This window comes from Nelumbo lutea, chromosome 2 (genome assembly GCF_056320005.1).
Source record: "Nelumbo lutea isolate HS-2025 chromosome 2, American lotus-T2T, whole genome shotgun sequence".
Lineage (NCBI taxonomy): Eukaryota > Viridiplantae > Streptophyta > Magnoliopsida > Proteales > Nelumbonaceae > Nelumbo > Nelumbo lutea.
Window position 1 is genome coordinate 14,884,168 of NC_142685.1, and position 20,152 is coordinate 14,904,319.

General features: G+C 47.7%; 2 protein-coding genes and 1 pseudogene across 2 annotated transcripts; 2 read left to right on the forward strand and 1 right to left on the reverse strand.

Annotated features, from left to right (window-relative positions):
- Positions 1-536: 536 nt before the first annotated feature.
- LOC148868754 (syntaxin-111 pseudogene) lies at positions 537-1,498 on the forward strand (annotated as a pseudogene).
- Positions 1,499-1,770: 272 nt separating this feature from the next.
- On the reverse strand, positions 1,771-3,330 carry LOC148868755 (protein PSK SIMULATOR 1-like). Its single transcript, XM_088969875.1, has one exon. It carries the CDS (start codon positions 3,328-3,330, stop codon positions 1,771-1,773), a length of 1,560 nt encoding a protein of 519 aa, XP_088826001.1.
- A 15,131-nt stretch (positions 3,331-18,461) lies between these two features.
- Positions 18,462-18,965, forward strand: LOC148868756 (uncharacterized). The gene has a single exon (XM_088969876.1). It carries the CDS (start codon positions 18,462-18,464, stop codon positions 18,963-18,965), a length of 504 nt encoding a protein of 167 aa, XP_088826002.1.
- Positions 18,966-20,152: the final 1,187 nt, after the last annotated feature.

The following is a 20,152-nucleotide window of genomic DNA, read 5'->3' on the forward strand; positions in this document are numbered from 1 at the left end:
CAGCTCTTTTAATCTTTCATCCAAACCCAAACGGAACACAGCTATTTCCTTTTCTCCCTGAACTTTCTTTGTCGATTTCTTCCTCCTCTTTTAATCTCCCAAGAATCTGCAATTTTGTGCTCACTTATGTTTCTCGTGTTTATTGCCCTACTTGACTTAGAAAAAAAATCTATTTATTGAACCATAAAATTTTAATGTATTTTGGAGGTATGGGCCTGTTGAATGATAAAGAGTATTTTTCTTATAAAAAATCTTCAAACCAGTGGTTGTTTGTGCTAATGGAATGTTGTTTTTAGGACAAAATTAATTAATGCACAATTCATTGGCCTGGCCGCCTGACATAAGGTGATGCAAGATACTTATGGTGGGGAATAGGATGATATTGATCATCCGTATGAGGGTCCTATAGCCAACCATCCTCCATTACCAGTCAAGGAAGCTAATGGGAACGAGGGCTCATTCTCATGAGTTTTTTGTACACGGGTTTCCAAATCATAAAGCACACAGTGTGTTGTATATTTTCAGCCCCAGACTTTTTATATACAGGTTTTCAAATCATTCTTCGGTATAAATGCATCACTGTAAGTCATCTGTATATATATTTCACTTCTAGGAAGGAAATTATTTCCAAAATTGGGTCCTTTAAATTGAAAAACATATCATATAGCCCTAATCTACTCTTGCAGGTGAAGTGTTCTCTCTTCCAAAGTTCTGTGATTCCAAGTTTCAACTGAGATAGAGAAAACAGAGCAAGATGAACAATTTGATAACAAAACCCTTCCTCAGCTATGTGGATCTGAAGAAAGAAGCCATGAAAGATTTGGAAGCTGGCAACGTCGACCTAGAGATGGTAGTGACGATGACGCAAAATCAAATAGACCATAGGAGGCCGAGATGGTGAAAGAGATTAGTTTCACCAAAGACATCCTTGGCCAACTGCAGCAAGCCAACGAAGAGAGCAAATGCCTCCACTAGTCGGAGACCCTAAAAGCCCTGCACACACGGACCAATGCCGATATCGTGACCGTTCTTAAAAGGTGAGAAGCATAAAGTCTCAAGTTGAGGATATGGACTGCGCCAACGCTGCCAATAGGAGGCTCTCTAGATACAGAGAAGGGACGCCGGTGGACCGCACAAGGACTTCGGTCACCATCATGCTGCAAAAGAAGCTAAAGGAGTTGACGGACTTCCAAGAGTTGAGGCAGCGGATGATGGTGGAGTATAAAGAAACGGTGGGTTGTCGATATTTCACGGTAATAGGGGAGTACCTAGAGGAAGAGGTGATAGAAAAGATTATATCAAGTGGGGCAGGAACGGGAGGGGAGGAGCTACTGCAGAGGGCGGTGCAGGAGCACGGGAGGGAGGGGAAGGTACTTGAGACGGTGTTTGAGATACAAGACAGGCATGGCGCAGTGAAGGAGATTGAGGGCAAATCTGATATATTATAAATTAATTGAATGACGATTCAAGGTAATTTTGTAAATGTTGACATTTTTCGTTTGGTCATTGACCTAAGGGAGACTTTTGCCGAATTTTTTAAAAATCCAGGGGAGGTTTTTGGTAAAATGAAACTATGGGGAAGATTTTAATGATTGTCAGAATCGTCAAAGGAGGTGTCTATAAAACAGTATCGATCCTAACGAATTGTTAAGCGGTGTCTATAAAACATCCCCCAAAAAAATGAAGAAATTAAGACAAAAAATCTACTGTATTTATTTCAACCAAACGATTGAAAAACAAAAAAACCACCACTCACACTAATTACTGGTATTACTTGTGGGGTACATTACGCGAACCCTTACCCGAACGTTCATTTTCATATCGACATATACAACTCAACCCCACCAAGACCTCCGAGATGGCTGCCTCCGTCTTTTCCCTATCTGAAAAATGCAACGTCTGCAACAACAATATGGTTGGCTTTGCGTCGAAGTTCTGCTTCTCGAAATTCCTCTCGGTTTGCCACTTGACGGTATCATGCGCCATGGGCGCAAGCCACCCCAGAATCTCCTTCAGCGCCTCCCTCCATCCCTCTGCCAGCGATTCATCTATAAACAACTTGGACGAGTTCTTCTCCCTACTCCAAGTGTTCTTCAACTTGGCCTTCACCGACATCTTTAGACTGGCCGGTAACATCTGGTACAGTTGCTCTCGCGTGTCGTTTCCTATGGAACACGGCGAGTCGACATACTTCTCTACCTGAATTATAACGTTTGCATACCGCAACGCCAGACCCGAACCACCCAGCGTCGATGGTGGCGCCACCTGTAGTAACTTATTCCTTTTCCCAACCCCTCCAAACAGATAATAATGGTTCTCCTTGAACCCAATTCCAAAACCCACACTCATACCGATTTGCATGTCTTCCTCCGGGTTCGACTCTCGACTCCAAAACCGGATCAAACCCCGCTTGGGATTGTTAGGGCCTGGTAGAGGCCCCGATTTTGAGCATGCCGATATTTCTTTTACCGATCTGTCGCGAATCGGGTACAGTGGGTAATCAAACTGGTGCGAAGTGGAACGTGAGTGACGGTTTGGAACCTGAGGTAGAACTGAAATGTAGGGCCCAAAAACGGTGCATATGCGGGCGTAGATGATGCAGATGGTTCGAGCCATCAGACCGACGCTCTTGTCGAAGGGCTGACTCCAGAGGGAGACGTCCCTGTAGTGTCGAACCTGTTGCCTCTGCCACGCCAGTTTCTGCTCGAACAAATCGGAGTTCATTTTCTGTGCTTGTAGCTGACCGGGGTGTCTCTTCCATTGCTTTAATTTCCGTTCCGATACCTCCAACTCAGCTACAGCCTCAAGTGCGGAGTACAAAGCAGAGGTGGAGGAGGTGTACTTCTCCATCTTGTCAGTGATCTTCTCTATCTCCCTGGACCCGAAATCCAGTTTCGTTAAATCGATGAGCCCGAGCTTGAGGTCGGAGTATATTTGTTCGAACCCATTCAATCCAGGGTCAAAGCATTTCCTCCCTAACCGAGCGACGACAATGGCAGCGCGATCAAGCTCCTCAATCCTCTCTGCGCAGGCGAGGTTAAGAAGGAAAGCTTCATCTGTGGAATTGAGATAAGCGACGCCTGGGGATCGCATGACCTCCTTGCGGAGCTTGAAGATCTCGTTGTCGGAGAGGGATTTGTAGAGAGAGACGATGCGAGACATGGCCTTGGCAGTCTCGAACGCGAGGATACCGAGAACGGGAGACTTGTCTTGACGGAATCCGAATGGGTGGTTATTGTTCTTCTTGGGATCAGAGGACGCAAAGGAACGCTTAAGGCCGGTGCCGAAGCGGCTCCCCATCTCGGAGAGCCAGATCATGGTGGCAACCATGGCCGATGGCTCTCCCTGCGTCTCTGATCCCCGTTGTTGGAAACTGAGACCAGATCGTCGTAGGTGTTGTGTGAGAAAATGTCGGGTATTTGTATGGGAAGGTTTGGAGAATAATGACAACTTCCCACCTTCTTCATGGGACGCGCTTGGACAGTTGGGTCACAGAGGAAGAAACGGAGAGGACAGACAAATCAGTTTCCATTTGGGAAAGAGAGAGAATGGCATCAACGTCATCACCATTCACCGTTCACCATTCACGCCTTCACGGGAACGAATGTCTATGTTTGGGATGACAGTTTAGTCAGTGCCACATCTCGACATTCCGGTTAAATCGGTTAGAGAGAAGAGACTCATCTTGATATGAATCTGAATGTAATATGCTTGACTCGAATGATTATTCTTCGTCCATGACTTGGAATTTGAATTTGGTCAAATCATTCTTATGATTATCTCCGGAACGGGGTTCGGTTGCTTCCAACCATCAACCAACAAGCTTCCTATTTCCTATTCTTAGGTGCTACTTGTCTCTCTCGCTCCAATGTAATCCCGTTCACGGGTCGAACCGGTTTGCCTCTTTATTAACTAACTAAATGTCCAGGTTCTGGCCTGAGACCGGCGGTCCTAAACTCCTTATATAAAGCACGAAACCCAATTTATAACATGATTTTTTATATTTTTAAATATGACAGTATTTATTTATTTATTATTATTATTAAATAAGTATTGAAATTTCCCTAAAACTTCAATTGAAGGTGGAGACCTTCACCAGAGGAACGCTTCCTCCCGTTGCTTGTAACCCTATATAATGTAGGGGGACCCATCACCATCAACCGATGATTTCTGTCTTTCTGAGATTCTCGCCCAATAAGAAAAATAAAATAAAAAACAAAACAAAGACCAATAAAAGAATTGAACGCGTTATTTGATTATCATATTATATAATTGCCAGTGAAAACACTATTTGTTAGTTTTTTTTTTTTTTTTGTTTGTTTAATTTAGAACATTATAAAAATCATAAACAATACTTAGAGGTTATTTGACAAGTATTTTTGAGAAGATCTGATAGCCCTCATACCCGAAGTCAATTTAGCTACCATATGTTTTTCCATATATTTTCGTGTGAGAATAAAGCAAAAAGGACACAAAAAGCTTTATTTGGAAATTTTGGAGATAGGTTTTTCGTGTCTTTCAAGCATATTAATTTTTTGCAAGCACTTAATGTCCAATAATTGCCATTATTTTGAAAATAATGGCATATCCATCAACTGGAATCATTAATCAAGTTCGTTATAGTAATTAATAAAGAACACATCTCCATTTTATTCAGAAACTACAATGACCGATATCGCAATTCAAACTCTAACAAAATGAATAAAAAAACTAAAAAAAAATGGTCCACTACTAGTTCCCCGTTCCCACTCTGACCGTATCAGGGTTTTAGTCTAAAAGCGGTCCACTCATGAAACCTTTTAATATTTTTCTTGTTTCACACTGAAAATAGTTTAGACAGTCAGACTTGATTTCATTGGTAAAGGGACTTAAATCTCTCTCTCTCTCTCACTGTAATGCCCAATTGTCCATGGCAACGCTGACTGGTCTACACCTCACCAGCAATGCTACTTCCCGCGTGTCAGGTAAGGATTAAACACAGATAAGGGTCCACTAGTTAGCGTGTAGATGAGATTATCTAGAAGGCCAGAAGCCGAGAAGCACCTGAGTTGCTTCTTGCTTAGAACTATTTGAATGTTGGATCCTACACTACACTCTCTAGGGTACACACTTGACACTCCAAATACAAATACGGTGCATCGTCCCAACGCCTAACACTAACTAAATTCTCGCCATCACATCGTGGGCACCAAATCCGAATCGTATGAACACGAGACACCTGGTAAGTCATCAAGTCATTTAGGTCGGAGGGTGATGAAGGAAGATTTGGCCCGACCTCCCAGTTATGCGACACGTGGCAGAAACAACAGCTCGGTAAAAGGGCCAAGCCTAAGGCGTGAACAAGGGGACACCAGTGGACCAAACTCCCTACGGGGGGCCCGAACTCGCCCTTGGCCCAAAACCAGAGTAATCCGAACTGGCCAACCTTGTAACAGCTCGGGATATACCTCGCCGAACTGGCCAACCTTGTAACAGCTCGGGATATACCTCGTCGAACTGGCCAACCTTGTAACAGCTCGGGATATGCCCCACCGAACTGGCAACCTTGTAACAGCTCGGGATATACCTCGCCGAACTGGCCACCCTTATAACAGCTCGGGGTATACCTCGCCGAACTGACCTGCCTTGTAACAGTTCGGGATACACCTCACCGAACTGACCTGTCCTATAGATACCTCTGAACTCAAGACTTCGCCTCGCTCACCACTTCGCATCACCTTCTGGGCACCAAAACCAAACAAGTCGTACCATGACTGACACTGAGGAAGTCCGTGCCCGAGGGCGCCACACCTGACTGACTTGGGATATGACGCTTGGCGGCCACACTCTAAACGGCCACTGCCCTGCCACCGCCACTGACACCACCATCTCCAGTTAGAGAGACGGTTAGACAGTGACGGTTTTGTCCCAGCAGAAAGGACGACGGCCAATTTGACAAGCGCAAGGGTAATCATACCCGACCTGACAATGGCCTCGGAGCGAGTGCGCGAAGTGATTATAAGAGCCCCCTGCCCCCAACAAAGAAGGTATGCAAACTTTGCGCTATCTGGTGTTATCTTGCTTTTGAAGGATTCTAACTTGAGCTTCGGAGCCGCTACACCAGGTTCCCCCCCGGAGCTTCCTCACCTCCTCCGTTTCAGGTTCCCAGCTACCCAGTTCAGAAGCAAGGTCGTTGACAGCTAAGACCGGCCGGATCACGCTTCATCAATTGGCACCGTCTGTGGGAAACGCTTCAAAAAGCCTCCCTCCAAACTTCCATAACCCCTTTTCTTCAAAAAACCCAACACTCATGGCCTCCTCCAGCAACGCCGGACATGGCACGGAGACAAACACCACTGGGGAACAACTTCAAGTCCCCGTGGTGTGCGTTGGACAGTTCACCATCCCCCTTTCGGTGGATGGGATCCCCAGCTTGAACGCGCCACAAGCAGTGGTGCCCGTAAACCTTCCTACCACAAGCATCCCCTTTCCTCCCCCTATTGAGACAACCTTTACTGAACCGACTGTCGTCCCCCTAGCAACCAGCCAAAACCGGTTGGACGACCTAATGCAGTGCATGCGGGCAATGCAAGCCCAAATGCAACAGTTCCAGCAGCACCAGCTTCACCAGCACCAAATACTGCACAACATCTCCCAATATCACTATCAACAGCAATTCCCCCAACTGCCACTGAACCAACCACTACTTCCACCTCGCCACCCCGCTCCGAGGCCGGTCAAGGCCTCCCCGCAGGATGGATGCCCCCACCAGGGAAAGGCCTCCCGGCCCCAGAACCCCCCTAACAGCCAGGCCTCGTCCCCAGGCTGAAGAGAGAAAAATATCATCCCCGCCTCGCAACTCGCAGGCGGGTCGAGAACCTCGACCGCGAGATCGGCACCCCGGCGCTCCAAGCCCGAGTTCCCGCTCACGAAAAACCGGTTCGGCGCCCTAGCGGCAGACTACCAGCATTCCGGGCCCATCGAGCTCGGTAACATGGAGGCCAGCAGCGCTAGTACAAAGCCCACTCAACAACGAAGGCACCGGCGAAGTCGCCGAACCGCCACTAGTGTCTTGTTAGAGCTTAGAGGCAAAGAGACGAGCTCAGACAACGTAGGAGCTGCCCCGATTCTCTCGGTTCCTTCCCCCCTCGCATCAGAACTCCTAGCGGTCCCCTTACCTAGAAATTTCAAGCTCCCACCTCTAGACAAGTACGACGGGTCCTTCGACCCCAACGACCACGTTAACGCCTTTCAGTCCCAAATGCACCTCGCCAGGGCCAGCGAATCGTGCATGTGCGTGGCCTTCACCACCACCCTCAGAGGGGTATCCCGCACTTGGTACAGGAACCTGGCCCCCAGGTCGATAAAGTGTTGGGCCCAGTTCGTGCAGGTCTTCACCGCACACTTTGTCACCAGCCAACGGTGCCCCAGAACGGAGGAAAGCATCTTCGGAGTAGTCCAAAGGGAAGGAGAATCCATCCAGGGCTACATCAAGCGATTCAACGAAGCATGCTTGCAGATACCACGGTTGGACCCCGCAGTGCAGCTCGCGGCGGCCAAAAGAGGGGTAACGCACAAAGAATTCAAATGGCACATGGTGGCTAACCAGCCCGCAACCGTGGCCGAATTCCTCAAGCTCGCGGACAAGTTTATGAGGACAGAGGAAGAAATCAACCAACAAACCGAAGGCGGGAATGAGAAAAGAAAGAGGGAAAGCAAGCTCTCCAACCCAGTCGACAGAAAAAACCCGGCCCGGGAGCCGAAGCCGAACCAGTCGTTCCAAGCTCCCCTAGCAGTTCGGACGGATTACACGCCGTTAAACACAAGGCGGACCGAGATCTTAATGACGATCAAGGGCGCCCCATACATGAAGTGGCCACCTCACCTAAAGGGAAATCCGAACGAGAAAAATAAGAATTTGTATTGTAGTTTCCATAGAGACCATGGTCATAGTACCGAGCAGCGTAATAACCTCCGGGACGAGATAGAGGGGCTCATCCGTCGTGGATACTTGAGAAACTTTGTACAGCACAACAATAATAACAATAAGGCAGATCGGCAAGGGGAGCGCAAAAAGGATGCCCCCGAGTCTAGCAGCAGACCCGCCGAACCGTTGCAACGACAGCCTCCGGAAGAGAGGCCAGTTCGGGGAACCATCCATGTAATTGTGGGAGGTTCGGTGGTAGCAGGGTGTACCTCAGCAGCGGCCCGGACTTCAGTTCGCGAAGCGGCCCTCGAAGAACGGAACCCCCCAAAGAGACCAAAGACCGAAGAACCAATCTTCTTCACGAAGGACGACGTGCGAGGGGTCTGCTACCCCCATGATGACGCGCTTGTCATTAAACTAAGGATCAACAACTTCGAGGTCAGACGCGTACTCGTAGATTCGGGCAGCTCAGCGGACATCCTCTTTAAATCAACATTTGACCAGCTACAGTTACAGAGGAGCGAGCTGAAGCCCATGAACATTCCCATGGTGGGTTTCAGGGGAGAGGAAGTCAGGCCCCTCGGAAAAATAACAGTACCTGTGGAAGTCGGCACATGGCCTTGTGCGGTCAGACTCAACCATGATTTCCTGGTAGTCGCGACCCCCTCCCCATACAATGCCATAATAGGGCGGCCGATCACGCATATCCTACGGGCGGTGGTCTCCACCTACTATTTGGCCATGAAGTTCCCTACGGACTTCGGTGTGGGGGTATCACGGGGCGACCAGCTCGAGTCCCGCAAATGTTATGTTGCCGCCCTGAAGGGAAAAACCAAGGCGGCCGACGACCTCGAACTGGAGCGGCCTGCGGAGCAAGGCGAGGAACGAGCTTCGCCCACGGAGGAAACGGTCGCAATCCCGACTTTGGCTACGGACCCAACTCGCACACTTCAGATCGGAGCTTCTGTCGAGGAACCCCTACGAACCGAACTGGTGAGTTTTTTACTTCAAAATTTAGATATTTTTTCCTGGTTCGCGGCTGACATGCCCGGCATTAGCCCCGACCTGATAATTCACAAACTTAATACTGACCCTGTAGTCAGACCTGTTAGACAGAAGAAACGCAACTTAGCCCCAGAACGCTGGTGGGCGGTCGACGAGGAGGTCGAGAAGCTCCTCGCAGCAAACTTTATAAGGGAAGTCCATTACCCGAGCTGGGTGGCCAACCCGGTGTTGGTAAAAAAGGCAAACGGCAAGTGGCGCATGTGCGTCGACTACACCGACCTGAACCGAGCTTGCCCGAAAGATTGCTTCCCCCTCCCCAGAATTGACCGCCTAGTTGACGCGACCTCGGGAAATGAGTTGCAAAGCTTCCTGGATGCCTACTCGGGCTACAACCAAATCCGGATGGACCCATCCTATGAGGAAAAAACCAGCTTCATAACCGAGTTCGGCCTATATTGCTACAAGGTCATGCCCTTCGGATTAAAAAATGTCGGGGCGACTTTCCAAAGACTTGTAAATAGGTTGTTTCGGCCCCTGATTGGCACGAAGATAAATGCTATGTAGACGACATGGTCGTCAAGACTCAATTTTCACAAGAATTAATACAAGACTTAGATTCTGTCTTCCAAATCCTGCGTCAGTTTAGCATGAAATTGAAACCCAACAAATGTGTCTTCGGCGTCACCTCGGGCAAATTCCTAGGCTACATTGTCAATCGGCGCGGTATTGAGGCCAACCCGGACAAGATAAAATCCATTCTAGATATGAGACCACCTCGAAAAGTAAAAGAAGTTCAGAGGCTAAACGGCCGCATAGCCGCTTCATGTCCAAATCAGCAAACCGCTGCCTACCTTTCTTCAAAGCAATCAAAGGCAAAGGGTTCGAGTGGACCCAGGACTGCCAGCTCGCGTTTGACGAGCTAAAAGGTTACCTCACTAGTGTACCGACCTTAGCCCGGCCCGAGGTGGGTGAGGTCTTAGAACTGTACCTCTCGGCAAGCGACGAGGTGGTCAGTTCGGTATTAATAAAAGAAACAAACCGGGTCCAGTGACCCATCTATTATGTTAGTAAAATTTTGTAGGGAGCAGAGACAAGGTACCCGCAGATAGAAAAGCTAGCATACGCACTGGTGACAGTAGCTTGGAAACTCCGCCCATACTTCCAGGCTCACACCGTCATCATCCTGACTGATAAACATCTGAGACAAGTTTTACTCAAACCCGAGGTTTCCGGTCGATTGACGAAATGGCCATCGAACTCAGCGAGTACGACCTCCAGTACAAGCCAAGAACTGCTATTAAGGCCCAAGCTTTGGCAGATTTTATCGCCGAGTGCACTTTCAGCCACGAAGCCCTACAGGTCGAGCCTGAGGTCGACAGTTCGGGCAAACCCGGAGCTCCCGAGCCAATAGAGTCTAAACCCCGTGAAGTAGTAGCTAGTGTGGCATCTCTCCTGGCCAGGCGAAACGCGAACTGGGATGAAGAGCCCTGGATCCTTCACGTGGATGATTCCTCGAACCAGCAAGGCAGCGGGGCTGGAATATTCTTATGCGGCCTGGGCGGCACAAAATTAGAATACGCACTACGCTTTGAGTTCGCGGCATCCAACAACGAGGCAGAGTACGAAGCACTGATAGCTGGGCTAGACCTAGCGCGAAAGGTAAAGGCAAAACACTTGGTCATCTGTAGCAATTCCCAGCTCGTGGTCAACCAAGTTACAGGCGAGTATGAAGCACGCGAGCTCTCCATGATCGCATATTTGGCAAAAGTAAAAGAGGCCCTGCTCAATTTCCAGTCACACTTCATCAGGCAAATCCCGAGGTCAGAGAACACTAAGGCCGACGCTCTGTCCCGGTTAGCCAGCGCAAGTCACAACAACATGAGAACTGTGTAGAGCTGAGCTGGATCGACCCACTCGCGAGCTTCTTGATAGACGGAACCGTCCCTACATAACGCAATGCGGCCAAGAGGGTGCAGCGGCAGGCAGCCAAATACGTCATAATAGACGAACGGTTATACCGACGGTCTTACATGCTCCCCTACTTGCGTTGCCTGTGACCTGCCGAAGCCAAGTTCGTACTCCGCGACACTCATGAAGGCCTATGCGGCGGACACTTGGGGGGCAGAGCACTCGCCTAAAAAGCACTTCGACAAGGATACTACTGGCCAACGACGAAGGCAGAAGCTGTCGAGCTCGTCAGAAAATGCGACAAGTGTCAGAAGCACGCCAATATCCACCATCAACCTGCCTCTGACCTCAAATACCTCGCCAGCCCGTGGCCCTTTGCACAATGGGGCATCAACCTCCTGGGGCCATTCCCACCAGCAACAGGTGGAAGAAAATTCCTAGTCGTTGCAGTAGATTACTTTACGAAGTGGATAGAAGTCGAACCTCTGGCAACTGTTACGACCCGAAACATACAAAACTTCTTTTGGAAGAACATAATATGTCGCTTCGGGTTACCTCGGGTGCTAATTTCCGACAACAGCAAGCAGTTCAAGGATATCAAGTTCCAAGAGTGGTGCCAGAACATGGGGATTCAACAAAACTTCACATTAGTCGCGCACCCGCAGGCAAATGGTCAGACGGAAGTAATGAACAGAGCCATCCTGCGCGGACTGAAAGCACGTCTGGATCGAGCTAAGGGATTATGGGCCGAAGAGCTACCAAGTGTCTTATGGGCTCACCGAACTACAAAAAAAACCGCCACGGGAGAAACCCCCTTCAACCTCACCTACGGCACCGAAGCAGTGATCCCGGCGGAAATCGAAGTACCAACATTGCGACTAGAAACATACGATGATCGGACAAACGGAGACGAGTTACGTACCAACCTTGACCTATTGGACGAGGTAAGGGACCTCGCGCACATCCGGACAGCGGCATACCAGTAGCAGGTAGCTCGCTACTACAATGCCAGAGTAAAGCAACGAAGCTTCCGAGTCGGCGACCTGGTCCTTCGTATGATTATGGTGCCCGAACCCGGCGTGGGCAAACTTCGACCAAACTGGGAAGGGCCCTATAAAGTAAAACGAGCGCTCGGGGGGCATACGAACTCGAAACCTTGGAAGACAAACAAGTACCTCGAGCGTGGAACATCGTGAACTTAAGGCGATACTACCTATAAACCGCCAAGCGAAGTGGACGAAATCAGGTCCTACGGGCCACGATGCAGCGCCAAGAGGAACCTCGGCGTAAACAAGCAAAGAAGTCAAGCATATATTCAGTTCGACAAAGAATCAGTTCAGGGAAAAGGAACACTTGGGCAAAAAGATTCTATTCCGTTGCAAGAAACAGGAGTATAATAACCCGAAGGCACTTCAACAACACCCGAAGGCCCTACCTCTCCTTCAGAGTCCGGCTCACCATCGGCAGCATTGGCCATCTCCTGAGTTATACGCGAAGTGGATATGGCACTAACATCGAGGTCGGGGTACGTGTTCCGGATCATCCACCTGATCAGTTTGAACCCCCTCCTATAAGAACCCACCATCAGATCGTCAAAACGCGGAGAGGCAATGTAGTCTTCAATGGCCTTCTTCTTGGCGTCTTCAATGCCTTGAGAAAAAATCTGTGTTCTCTCCCTGATGTCCTCCTGAAGATATTCGACTTGATGCTGCAAATCCAACTTCAAGTCCTCCATGTGCTTGACAACTACCCCCATGGCCTCAGTGTCACGCTGAGACCTTGCCTGCCTGGCCATCGCGACGCGAGCAGCCTCTTCGGCAGCATAAGCGGCCGCCTCAGCAGCTTGGGTATTCACCTCTGCAGCACGAAAAGCTTCTTCAGTAGCATGAGCGGCAGCCTCAGCAGCTCGCGCCTGTCGTGAGCTCCTCTCCACTTGGGCCGCTAAGGCATGAATTGAAGAATTCACCTACCAAAAGAAACAAGTGAGCAATAACAGCAAAAGCGACAGAAAATGAAAAAGGCAGACGGAATCTAACTTACCACCATAGCATGTGTTACGGCGCGGCAGGCGACCTGATTCAAAGGAAGATCGGTCCACGCCACGACCTCCTCAGGGAAAATAGCCTCCCTACTCTTCTGAAGAGCGTAGTTCGGCGTCAACACGCTCCTGAACTCCCCATGAGCTCCCGAACCCAAGGGCCCAGCCCGCGTATGAGCGCACCCAGAGTGGGCAGGAGCATTTGAGTATGCAAGAGCACCCGTATGAGTGGTCTCAGCGTAAGGCGCCCCGGCATTTTCATGCATCGGTGGAGTCACCTCGGGCTCCCTGGGCAGATCCTCCGGCGTGTGGTCTGGAACTTGGGGCTCCTCATCCAGGGGCAGCTTGGTACGAGTTCGCTTGGCGACCCGCATCCTCCTCTTCATACCTTGGAACAGACGCCCCCCACGAGTTCTCTCCGCGTCCATCACACCTGCAGAAACGAGTTCGACATCAGAAAAAATGAAAGAACAAAGCAAGCAAGAAACCGCATAGCTAGAAACCTACCCGAACTCAAGCCGGCCGCAAAAGGCTTGGCCTCCGTTAAGTAGTGATGGCACTTTAAACCTTGCCATGCCCATTGCCGGAGGCCCTTCACCATCTCTTTATCGAGAATAACACCTGAATCAGGAGCGACCTCACCCCACCCAGTCTGAAAGGGCCATCCTTGTGCACTTCGCACACCGAGGTAGTCTCGCTTCCACGCCGGGACCTTATTAGGAAGATCGTGCAGAAGCTTAAAGCCCTGGCGAGGAGAAAGGTAATACGCCCGTCTTCCCCCAGGAAGAGAACCCGCCTGTCTCTTGAGCATCAAGATGGAGGAGAATAGCTCTAAGTCTAAAGGGAAATTCTGCTCGCAAAAAAGGGAAACTGTCCCCACCAGGTTCCGAATAGAGTTCGGATGGAGTTGGCCAATGGTGACACCGAAGTGGTTTATGACTTCGACGAGAAGGGGGTGGAAAGGAAGTCGCAACCTCGCAGCGAGCTGCTCTCGAAAAATCACGATCTCATCAGGACCGTGTTCCCAAGGAAAGCTACCCGAAGGAATAAAATATGTATACCCCCCAGGAAGGTTGTAAGACATAAGTATAGATTGAAGCCCCTCAGGCGTCATGGTCGAGGGACCAAACCTGTCTAGCATCCGACCTCGGTGAGAGGTAGACGCCAAACTGTCCGAAGCGGCTCGGCCTACTGGTTCATAGTCCTCGAGTTCCACCTCAGGATCACTGAGGCAATCAGGGGATACGGATCGGTTGGTAGAACCTACGTCGGCCCTACTTGAGTCGTTTGACCTATCAAAGCTAGACATTGAGGAAAAGGTGGATTCAGGAAGGTACTCACCGGAAGAAAGTTTTGAAGGCTCCGGAGACGGGAACAAGCCAAAGAACCTTGAAGGCTATGTAACCAACCTTGACGCGAGCTGGAAAAAACTTGGACGCGAGCTGAAAAGTTGGACGCGAGCTCAGTAGACAAACCACAGAAGTGACAAATCGAATGGGGTCCCCCACTATTTATAGCTACAGTAACCAAGAATCAACCGTGCAGATCAAAGACGATCCGACAGCCCACGTTTTCGCTGACCGCACGTCCCGTAAGGTCGAGACGTGATTGGCGCACGTCTTTCCGAAAAAAGCGAAACGTTAGCGCACGCCTTCTTGAAACCAACGTCTCGCCGACACGCGTCTTTCCGAAACTGACTGCGCCGCACATCTCCCTGACAGCCGCCCACCCACGTACAGCAGTGGCACGCCTTTTTGAATGACCCGCTGTCACGTCCCAGCGGCGCGAATTTTTGAAATTTAAAAATGCGCGCTATCACAACCATCAACATTTATGAGTAGCACGTTTCCAGCCTTCTCGAAAACCGAAGAGCCCTGGCAAAAGCAACTCGTGCAATCAAGATTCGAAGGACGGGACAAATCCACCTACTACCTCGCGAAACTCCACGCACCAGGGCAAGACCCTTGGCGCTAGGAGTGGGGGCAATTGATGAAGGAAGATTTGGCCCGACCTCCCAGTTATGCGACACGTAGTAGAAACAACAGCTCGGCAAAAGGGCCAAGCCTAAGGCGTGAACAAGGGGACACCAGTGGACTGAACTCCCTACGGGGGGCCCAAACTCGCCCTTGGCCCAAAACCAGAGTAATCTGAACTGGCCAACCTTGTAACAGCTCGGGATATACTTCGCCGAACTGGCCAACCTTGTAACAGCTCGGGATATACCTCGCCGAACTGGCCAACCTTGTAACAGCTCGAGATATACCCCGCCGAACTGGCCAACCTTGTAACAGCTCGGGATATACCTCGCCCAACTGGCCAACTTCGTTACAGATCGAGATATACCTCGCCAAACTGGCCACCCTTGTAACAGCTCGGGGTATACCTCGCCGAACTGGCCTGCCTAATAACAGTTCGGGATACACCTCGCCGAACTGACCTGTCCTATTCAATTAACAATAATTATTTTTATAAGTCAACATTAAATGAAAAATAAAATGATTAAATCTTTCAGATTTTTCCATGCACTGCACGGTCCCTATATATATATATATGTTCTATCTTTTTATTCTTTACACAACTAAGTGTATGATTTGTTACATTTCATATACTCTATATTTTTTTTGGCTCATTGCTTAGCAAAGTTTAAGGTCCTATTGTGAGTATTTGGAAGGAGACCCCTCCTAGGTGTATTTGTAATTTCTTTTAGCAATATTTTATCGAGTAAAAAAAATAATTAGTAGTTTTGATTATATAAGTCCAATTTTACTTCTCCATTTTATCTTTTTCCATGGTACTTTGTGAATTACCCAACGAATTGAAGTAATCTTCGTGGTTTTTTCCTTTTTTGTTTGGTTTGGTCGTTTGGACCATATAATGAATGCCTCTACTTGTGATTGACAACAAGAGGTGATGTGGATAGTTTTGTTGTATATGTAGGTACGCATGTATGTATGCATATAAGTATGTAATATAAATTATTATTATATGATGTAAATGCTTACTTTTGACTTGACTGCAATTTCAAACGACCATGTTTTAAATTTGAACAATTTTTTCCTCACCCATATACTCATATAAGGGTTGTTAATGTACTCCAAAAGTCTACATTGGATGACTCTATTGTCTCCAATATGGATGTTAGAATTTGAATGTGATTAGTAATTGGATTAGATGTGCATTTAATTTAATTTGAATCAATTTAGATTTGGGTTAATTAAAAAATACTACTACTATTACTATTACTGTTATATATTATTATTATTATTATTATTATTATTATTATTATTATTATTATTATTATATGTATATTTTATAATTATCAATTTTAGTATTATATATTTATATACATTTATTATAATAATTAGTTTTTTTTTTGTCATTTTAAGCACAATAAGCCGGGTGTCGACATATCAGGTTTTGGATCCATAGATTTGATAAATGATAACAAGGTTGATGTCTGTTTACCTAGATATGATCCGATGAAATTCCTAACTCATATATCTCCATTCCCTCCCCTTTCTCTCTCTTTACGGGTGCAAACAGACCGGATTATGATATGTTTTGAATTCAAATGCAATCCGATTGTGTCGTCAGATCGGTTGAAAAAGGAAAATTATTTGTTTAAATTTGGGTCAAATTTGGATCACCCCTACCTGATAAAAAAAAATCCGATATGATATATATTTAAACATGTAATTAATTTTTATATTATATATATAAATACATGCATATATATATACATAAAAAATGTATATACAATTTTGTAATTTAATTTTTATACATATGTTAAATATATTTTTATTGCATTTTTAATTTAAAATTTTTATTTTATTTGTTGTTTTTAAAAAGGCATATATACCCCCATTTTGTTTAAATTATATTATGACAAAACTTTTGAAAAAAAAACTTGTCTTTAATATATATACATATATATATATATATATATATTGATGAGGGGTAATTTGGCACGACCTAGTAAGTAAAGGTCACGTGGACGCGATCTGCCCGTAGGATGACAACTTAGTAAGATGAGTTTGGTTAGCAGTTTTCAAAGCTCAGGTGTTCAGTCACCTCGGCACAAAGCCACTTCAGCATAAAGTCACCTCGGTATAAAGCTAGTTTGGAGCCCAAAAACTGAAGTGACACATAGTCGACTCTAGTAGCTTCCCAACGGACTCCGAACCTCACGAGATCAAGCCCCGTAACGACAGGCTTGATCCTTTCCCCGCCCGGATTAGGCAGTAACAATAGATTTCATTGACTGATACGTTACTCCCTGACTAAAGCAAAAATGGATCTCATCTACTCAGGCCAAAGATCCCAGAACCGTTTCATAAGACCCATGACAACTCAGCTATATAAGGGCAACAACCTCTCCAAGGCTCAGGTATGCGCGATTACTTACATTCAAGCTCTCTAGCACTCAAACTTTAGCTCGCAACCACAACAAGAATACTAACTTAAGCATCGGAGCGACCTCACCGGGTCATCCACCTCGATCTCTTTGATCCCTGTTTTGCAGTTTGATCCAACTCGCCACATGATCGCTCATCATCAATTGGCGTTGTCTATGGGATACAATCAAAAGGTCATCCCAATCCTAGTTACAGTCTCAGTCTCGGTTTCAACCTCAATGTCACCATCCAGCCACAATGGAAAGAGTGACATGAACATTACTGGGGGGCAAGAGCAGCATACAATCACTTCCCAAGGTTCCTCAAAGACTATTGGCCAGTTCACCATTCCCCTTACTGTCTCCGAGGTCCCATTACTGTCCGTGCCGCACACTACCCAACAGGTGAGTGTCCCGCTCCGCCAAGTGAGTGCCACCTTCTCGAAGCCTTCCGTGATCCCTCCTAGGGTCAGGCACTCCCAATTCAACGACCTTGTCCAGAGCGTCCGAACAATGCGGATCGAAATGCAGCAGACCCATCAGTTTCAACAATACTACTTCTATCAGCAATATCAATAGCAATTTCCACCACTGTAATCAAATCAGCTGGCAAATCATTATCAAAGGCAAACCTAGAACCAGAATCAGCACCAAGCTCACCAGAACGTCCGCCAGTCTCCTCCCCGCGATGAGAGAACATCTTAGGTACCGGTCCCTCTCTTGGGATGGACCCCGCCGCAGGGTATAGTAGGCGAACGACATACTCTCCCTGCTTCCCGAAGAGAGAGCTCAAGGGACAAGCCTAAACCTAGCCAGCCCGAGAGACACAGTCAGCAAGTTCCGCATCAAGGTAATAAAGATCATCAGCTCGAGGCCCAAGGTGCGGGCTCGAGAGGAGACCCCTCGGTTCCCCATGGTAGCCAGCATCGGGTATGCAACAAAGAAGAAGCAGCGAGAACCCCCGAACCACCTCGCCCTACCATTCGGAGTAAGATTGAAGTACTTGACAATACTAAAGTTGGCAGTACAAACGCTACACTACCAAAGAAGCAACAACGGCGACGTCGCAAGACTCGCCATTCATCCGCAAGGAACAGTCCACCAGTGGATCAATGTCGAGAAAGAGAGGAGGTGAGCTCGGTGGCCACAAGAACAACACCTACTTTGTTGAGCCGGCCATCCCCCTATTACCCGAGCTCCTGGCGGCCCCAATGTCGAAAGATTTCAAGGTATCGTTGCTAAACAAGTATGACTCGTCCTTTAATCCCAATAATCACATAGACGCATTCCAGTCTCAAATGCATCTCGCCGGAGCCAACGAGGCTTGCATGTGCATGGCTTTCTCCACCACATTCAGAGGTGTAGTTTGGACCTGGTATAGTAACCTCGTGTCAGGTTCCATCAGAAGCTGGGTGCAGTTCACAAACATATTTACGATCCATTCCATCGCCAGTAAGAAGTGCCCGAAGTCACAGGAGTGCCATCTGAACGTGGTGCAAAGGCAAGGAGAGTCAATTCAGAGCTACATCAAGCGCTTCAACGAGACATGCCTGCAAATACCAGACCTTGACCCAACAGTACGTCTCACCGCAGTGCGAAAGGGAATCACTTACAAAGAGTTCAAGTGGCATGTCGTGGCCAACAAGCCGAAGAACATCATCGAGTTCCTCAAGTTGGCCAATCAGCTTATCAGCAAAAAAGAAGAGATAAACTAGAAAACCGACAACCAGTAAGGAGAGAAGAGGAAAAGAGACGAAGAAAGAACGAGCAATAAGAAAAGGAAAAAAAGCAAGTCCCCTAAGTGAAGAAGCAAGTCCCCGAGCTCGAGGAGTAAGTCCCCCTCACGAAGTTACAGGTCAGGTCGGCATTCCAAGACCCCACCAATGGAGAGAACCAACTATACTCCCCTTAATGCGAAGCTAAGAGTGATCTTAATGGCCATCAAAGATTCCTCCATCGTTAGATGGCCACTCAGGCTACGGGGAGACTCAGTGACCAAGAACCTGAACGTCTATTGTTACTTTCATTAGGACCATGGTCACAACACAGAAAATTGTAGAAACCTCAGTGACAAGATCGAAGAGCTAATCCGTCATGGGTACTTAAAGAAGTACATCTTGCACGAGGAAAAGGACAGGGGGACTGACAGGGAGATCGGAAGAAAGATGCCCCAGAAAGCAACAGACAAAACGAGTAGCCACCTCACCTGCTACCAGAAAAAAGACCGATCCGCGAGGTGATTAACATGATCACTAGAGGATCTATTGTAGCGGGGTGCACAACAGCAACTGGAAAAACATTAGTCCAAGAACTAGAGCATGAAGTAGAGAACCCACCCAAGCGACCCTGGATCGAAGAACCCATCTATTTTACTGAGGACGATGCCTGTGGGATTCAATATCCTCTTGACGACGCCCTGGTCATGAAGATGATCATTAATGACTTCGAAATGAAGCGGATCTTGGTGGATTCAAGCAGTTCGACTGATATCCACTTCAAAGGAACCTTTGATAAATTGCAACTATAGCAGAGCGATCTAAAACCAGTAGATGCCCCACTAGTAAGGTTCAACGAAGAGGAAGTCAAACCTATAGGTCGCGTCATAATACCAGTGGAGGTGGGCATGTGGCCAAATATTGTCCTATTCGAGCACACATTCTTGGTGGTCACGACTTCATCCCCATACAAATCAATCATAGGTTGGCCTATTACACATGTTTTACGCGCGATAGTGTTACTATCTCGCGATGAAATTCCCGACGGATTACAAAGTAGGGGTGATACGAGGCGATCAACTTGAGTCCCAGAAGTGTTATGTGGCTAACCTCAAGGGAAAGACAAAACTGGTAGAAAGCATCGAACCGGAGTAACCAACAAATTACACCGAGGAGCGAGCTGCCCC